The sequence below is a fragment of the Aplidium turbinatum genome, chromosome 18 (assembly GCF_918807975.1).
Source record: "Aplidium turbinatum chromosome 18, kaAplTurb1.1, whole genome shotgun sequence".
Taxonomy (NCBI): domain Eukaryota; kingdom Metazoa; phylum Chordata; class Ascidiacea; order Aplousobranchia; family Polyclinidae; genus Aplidium; species Aplidium turbinatum.
In genome coordinates, this window is record NC_137489.1 from 3480677 (window position 1) to 3487077 (window position 6401).

The 6401-nt window shown below is 36.1% G+C and overlaps 1 protein-coding gene across 1 annotated transcript; it reads left to right on the plus strand.

The window, feature by feature from the left end:
- Nucleotides 1–2781: 2781 nt before the first annotated feature.
- Nucleotides 2782–6041, plus strand: LOC145787888 (uncharacterized). Its single transcript, XM_082599727.1, has 4 exons — nucleotides 2782–2893; nucleotides 3363–3470; nucleotides 4024–4163; nucleotides 5787–6041. Exons 1-4 carry the CDS (start codon nucleotides 2782–2784, stop codon nucleotides 6039–6041), a joined length of 615 nt encoding a protein of 204 aa, XP_082455853.1.
- The last annotated feature ends 360 nt before the right edge of the window (nucleotides 6042–6401 follow it).

Below are 6401 nucleotides of genomic sequence, written 5' to 3' on the forward strand. Positions count from 1 at the left end.
AATAATAGACTAGGTTCTTTGAGTCTATAGCTATTAACTTTATATAGTTTGTTTAATGTTTAATCATTTCAAATACAGTAGCTCCCAGTAGTTTCCAATACTCTCTTAAGCTTGCACCGCGACGCCAGTAAGGATGCTATTGAAGCTGATCCAAATGAGCATCAACATATATTTTCAAAAATGCCATTTTCCTAAAAATTATTTTTTTATTATGGTTTTCCAGATTGAAATCTCAATTTTATTCGGCCATGAGGAAAAACCATTTCCATAAAAATCGCTTCAGGAGAAGTGCTTCAAACAACCAAATAAGAGAAGAAAGCATGAGATATAAAAGAGCTCCAGGAGATGGGATCAGTGAAGGCGAACAAGAAAACCCATTGCTGAGAGGACAAGCGTAGTTGTAGACTAACTGTGCCAGTCTCAATAAATACTTTGTTTGTTTTTCTTTTATAATAAACACAATCTACCTATTACCTGTTGACATTTATAAGATATTAAAAATGTTACATCTAGCTTGCTTTACCTAGTTGGCATCTAGCTTGCATCTAGCTAGCTTTAAAAATGATAAGAAATATATATCTGCTTAACAGGCTGCTTTTATGTTTCAGATTACTTCACTGGGTGAGTATATTTTGTTATTGCTCTAATTTTAAACAAAACTGAGTCCATATTTTCATTAAATGTTTAAAAAGATAAAAAGTTTTTGCGTTGTTCAATTGTTTCAAATCAGGGCAGTGGTAACCGCCCCCGTACACCCCAGTCGGGAGGCCACGGCTGTCTAGAGGCCCCTCATTTTAATAATGCGTTTCGACTGTTTAATATAAAAAATTTGCTATAGAAACTCATTACCCAATAGATTGAAAAGCCTTAAATCATGCAAGGTCATCTTTAGTGCTTCTCAACCCCCGGCCAGAGGCCCACCTCTTCCTAGAGGCCCACTTGTAATTAGTTTATGCAGCGTTTTTCAGCCTGTAACTTTACATGTAGCCTACCGGTAACATTAAATACGTATTTTTTTCCATTTTTGCAAAGAAGTTTTCTCGCTCGCTTTGCTTACTCAACCACGTTTTATTTACCTCACCGGGGATGATGGGCAATGGGCATGCATAGTGTCAACAGTGGACTAAGGTAGTGAAGATTTTATGTGTCTCAAAAACTAATAAAATAATGCAATATTTCGAAGTAAACACTGCTCACTAAAATAGTCTATTTAATTAACAATTAAACTGATAAATTTAATTGTTAAAATTAAATAAATTTAATTGTTTGAATTTTGAGGTAAATGTGCTGTTGTTGTTTCGTGTGACGTTATTGTCCACGCAGTTTTCATTCAGTCAATCCATGAAGACGTTGTTGGATTGGTGGGCGGTGAGGTATTCTCTTTTGTTGGATTGGTGGGCGGTGAGGTATTCTCTTTGAAGGTTGGTTACTGGGTAAAGTAAAGATAGGGGCCCACGAGTGGATTTTGGGGGGGCGGCTAAGATGGTCCTCACACGGTTTCGAATTTTGATTATTTTATAATTTAAGCTAAAGTCATTAATCAGTTTCAACATTTCGCATTATTAGAGTTGAGTTTCTTGACAGAATTATTATGATCATTGTCACGATTTCTTTCTATCTCTTACCAGAAAAGAGACTTGGAAAGGTTCGATGACGTAGTTTAATGGGTTATAACCGAAAAGCAGTCAATTAAATTCACGGATAGTTCTACTAGTGAAATGATATATGAACACGCTTGAAGGACTCCAACGAATGGTTCACAACTTCCAGCAATTAATCAAAGTAACAGTAAACAGCAATAGATTCCAACGCTAGCGACTTTTGATCGAGTTTAACGTGATCCACTCACAGCTTCTCATACGATTCTAATTTCAATCAGAAATTATATTAGCATCAACTTTGCTTTACTCGTATTCAATACTTCAACTCTCGATCAACAATAATCTTTGCGTCTATTAACAGCTGCTACTACTACAACAATGATCTCTCATCACCAACTCATAATAATAATCAACTCATCATAATTTCCATCATAATGCAAAATACACCACTATTTATAAAAGGTTCGTTCGGTCCAGCAACTTCGAGAAGGTTACGTAATGTCACATTGTTCTGTCAAGTTGCATTAATGTAAACAAGCAGAAGCTCAAAGAAGTTTAAAGAATGTCACGTGATGTAAAAGATTCTTACATAATAAATATTTCGCAATCGGACATAGCTACGGATAAACATCCTTATGACGTCATGACAAACGACGCTCAGAAATTATGAAAAACAACAGAACATTCCATATTTGCATGCTTACAGACGATTCTGGAAATACGTTACATAATACAGATTTCTCATTCAAAGGTTACTTCAGGTCAATACCCGATAATAACACGTCGCTCAAAATTCCATAATGAATACAGCACATTCTGTCAAGACGCAAAGCAGCCCGACGCGAGGCCTTGCACATTGATTGTGACAATCAATTTGCATAAAATTGTGCAGATGAGCTGAGCAGCTGATACCAACCACTTTTTATATTGATCAGTGAAAAAACGATAATTAACATGGACTTCACTGACCAAACTTGACGGAACCTAAACTAAGGAATGAAGGAGATTGCAGATGTTTCAACTCAATTAAGCTTAGGTTAACCTCTTAGATCGACAGATCACACAACAAGAGCTACTTGACTTCAATCTACAGAAAAATACATTTTCACCAACGATAACCTATACTTAGCCTATTGTATTTTACAAGACTTTAAGTTGCCAGAGAAATGCAAGCAAGCTTATGATTAGCCTACCAATCAACAATTCATTATTTTGTAAAGGAGGAGGCGTGACGTACACCAGATGGGGAAGAAGGGAATGTTCAGGACCGAATATTGAATTGATCTATCATGGTAAACACAAGCCGCTTAGATTACAGTTTAAACAATTGACCAACAGGAAGTTGGAGGTTAGCCTACCACATCGAGATTTTCAGGCTATTTTGAAATATTGTTACAAAACCTATCTTCCACTTGTTCATGTTGGTATTTGTCCAATTATTTGTGTTATTTTCTTTGAAACTTTGATTTTTAAAGTGAATGATGCGACATAGCAGCTTATAAGCACATTAGAATAAACGTCAAGGCTAAATTGTTAGATGACCATTATACTGTAATTACAAATAAGGTTGGCTTACCTGAAATACACTTGAAACCAAATATTTCTTACAGTTAGTAGAAAAAAGCTTTCTGTAGTGTTATTTTTCGGCCTTAGGATAAACCTGCTAAGGTCCACAAAACGTTGAAACTTTGGCATTTCGCTTTCATATGATATGTAGACCTTCGTTAGTAACAGTTACGTCCCAAATATTGTCGTGTGTAGGTATCGCTGCCGGAGCGTATTATTCCCACACAGGAGGAGCTGACAACCATCTGTGTCTTCATTTGAATGTTACTTATTCCCCTGGGAAGTACAGGAATGGTGGAAACGGTAGGCCAAAGCACACCTACTATTTCATTGTCTATTTGTTAGTCCAACTACGTAAATAGTATTAGGTAGTTGGACTATAGTGAACACTCTTAGGCGTGAAAGTCAGAGGGCAGATGGGCAATTGTCATCCACTTCTCTAACACTTAGTTGACAAAATAGACATTTAGATAGATAAATGTTGCAAACAAAAAGCTTTAACGATGCATCGGTTAGAACAATTACAAGTTGCACAAAAGCTGTATAGGCCTGAATGATTTTTCATTGAGCACACTCATTTTGATATTCTGATCGTTTTGTATCGTGATAAAAAAGAATCGTAATATAATTGCTGGTTTAACCCTATTAGTTTTTTGTACCATTTTGTTTAATGCCAAATTTTTCGATTTGAATTTCGGATATTTCTCAAAACGTTTTCAATGAGGCGTTTTCTGACAATTTAAAACTTTGTGTGGGTTTTGAGGATTGCAACTAAAATTATAAATTTTATCCTTTCATGATTTATGCGACTTACTCACAACATCTACGACTGATAAATGGCGTAAGTGGCTTTCAGGTAACTCTTACTTGCACGGAATGGAATATAGAGATTCCAGTTGGGTGAACAATCTGTTTGATCTATCTTTAACTGAAGGGACACTGCAATACCACTCTGTACCATGTGCAACATGTTTGGCAAGAGCAAGAGTGAATCAGGTTGGTTCAATAACTGTATCCGTTTTAATTATCCATTTTAAGATTTATCAAAGACTAGCCTTGCAAAATTCCTTACCAACATCAAGTTTAATAAGATTAATAATAGTTTGTTTGTCAGAATCCTGCTTGTTCTAACATGCTTCAAATGCTACAAAATCTTTCATTTCTTAGTCCTACTTCTTTCATACTTCCGGATCTGAAACTCCAAGTTGGTCGATAAAGAAATTAAAACTTGTGGTAACATCAGTAGACTGGGCCGCTGTATCAAAATATCAATAACTTAAACCAATAATCTTGTAAATCAACAGCAAAAAGTTTTAATGAAAAGCATTCAACAAGCTATTTTGAATTCTTGATAGATCATAAGTTTTTGTATATAGGCAAACATCACTTGCAAAATCACGTTGAAAACATGAAGGTATAAAACTATCTAATGCAGTGATTCCCAACCTCGGCTCTTAGAGCCGCATGCGGCTCCAAGCTAGCCTTCTTGCGGCTCTCATTGACCCCTGAAAATCCCACAAAAAATATAAAAAATCTATTTATAATAATTAGGGCGACTCTTTTTTGACTTGTCAAAATTATTTACGAAGTCAAAATTGTTTACAAACTGCATAGTCGTTGTGTCGTAGAGGTTGCACTGTCAGTAAACTTTTCATTTTACATCTTACACCAAGGGTACGTGTACCCTTTGGGGGTACGAAGCACCAAAGCAGGGGGTACGACATGCAAGGTGAAATTATAAATCAAATCTTATTGCAGTTAATCTGGCCACTGCTCCTGATAATTTACAATTGGAGTTGCTAAACATGCAGTCAGATATCGAGCTTAAACAATTATTTCAAAGTGAAGACCTACTTGAATTTTGGAGTCGAGTTCCAGAGGGAAAGTATCCCAACTTGAAAACCAATGCCCAGAAAAACGCCTCTGTATTTGGATCAACCTACGTGTGTGAAGCACTTTTCAGCAAATAATCAGAATCAAAAATAAATATCGCAATCGGTTGACCGATGACCACCTCAAGCAGCTACTGCACTGCATTATCTGCAATTGCGCCTCGCTTTGACAAACTTGTTAAAGCTCAAAGCCAATGCCAAGTTGGACATTAAATTGATTTGTGTTATTTTTCTTGATAGTGTTGCTATTCGTTGATACATGCTTTCATGCTTTAAAATTTTCGTCAAAATTACTTAAGTGTTTTCATGCGGCTCCATACGCACTCTGAAGTTTGAAATTCGGCTCCGACACCAAAAAAGGTTGGGAATCACTGATCTAATGTGACAACCACGTGATTTAAATGTTGGTTTCACGTCAATGTGTCACGTCAACGTCAAAGAACATGATACTGAAGTTATTTTTCCAAGTTAATTTGATTGTACTAGTGGTATTCACAAAGGTATTTCGGGCCTAAATAAAACTCCAGCAATGTATAGAAATACCAACAATGTTGTTGAAAGTGTTGCAACCGTTTCTAATTTTTTCTTACAATCTCTCTTCGGTATCAAGTGCATCTCTCGTTTGTGTTTTGTCGTTTCTAATTTTTGCAGACCTATGATATATTTGTCAAGTTTTTTATGGAAAAAAAAGCTAAAAACAATTAAACAGTTTTCAAATGTATCTTAGTTGATGATCCCTGGAAGAGAGACCTGTCCACAAGGATGGACATTGGAGTACACTGGATTTATAATGAGTGGTGGACATAACGATAAGCACTCCAGTAACGCAATATGTGTCGACGACACTCCACAAGTAGTTCCGGGTACCGAAGAAAGTCAAGATGGAGCTTACCTGCACATGATGGAAACACATTGTACATCTTTGTTGTGTGAACCTTTTGTCAGCTACCGTGAACTAAGATGTGTTGTTTGCACAATATAACCGCTTTCTGATTAGCAAACCATTAACCTATGTGTTTATCAGACTATGGTGTCGGGATTGGCTAAGTTGGAGTCAGAAAACAAACAAATTCAGAACTTTTCAGGGGGGCAACTCTGATCCGGTCTAGATACGACGATCATGTATAAAAAGATTCTATACAAGCATTTTCAACCAAAATATGCAAATTTGATGAAGACGTTTGTGTTCTTCACAAAATCTAGTTTGATTAATTACTAAATCTTTGAACAGATTCACTTTACTAATTCGTCTGAGGCCGTACATGGCATAGGTTGGCTAAAATAGTTTTACTCAATTTCGTTTTATATTTTTAGGTTGGAATTGTTATTGCCATCTGTTCAT

Excerpts from the sequence above, each read along its gene's own strand:
- LOC145787888 (XM_082599727.1), top strand. The coding sequence starts at position 2,782 with ATGATTAGCCTACCAATCAACAATTCATTATTTTGTAAAGGAGGAGGC. Across the intron at positions 2,894-3,362 it reads TATTGAATTGATCTATCATG|GTATCGCTGCCGGAGCGTAT; the intron begins GTAAACACAAGC and ends TGTCGTGTGTAG. Across the intron at positions 3,471-4,023 it reads GTACAGGAATGGTGGAAACG|GTAACTCTTACTTGCACGGA; the intron begins GTAGGCCAAAGC and ends AGTGGCTTTCAG.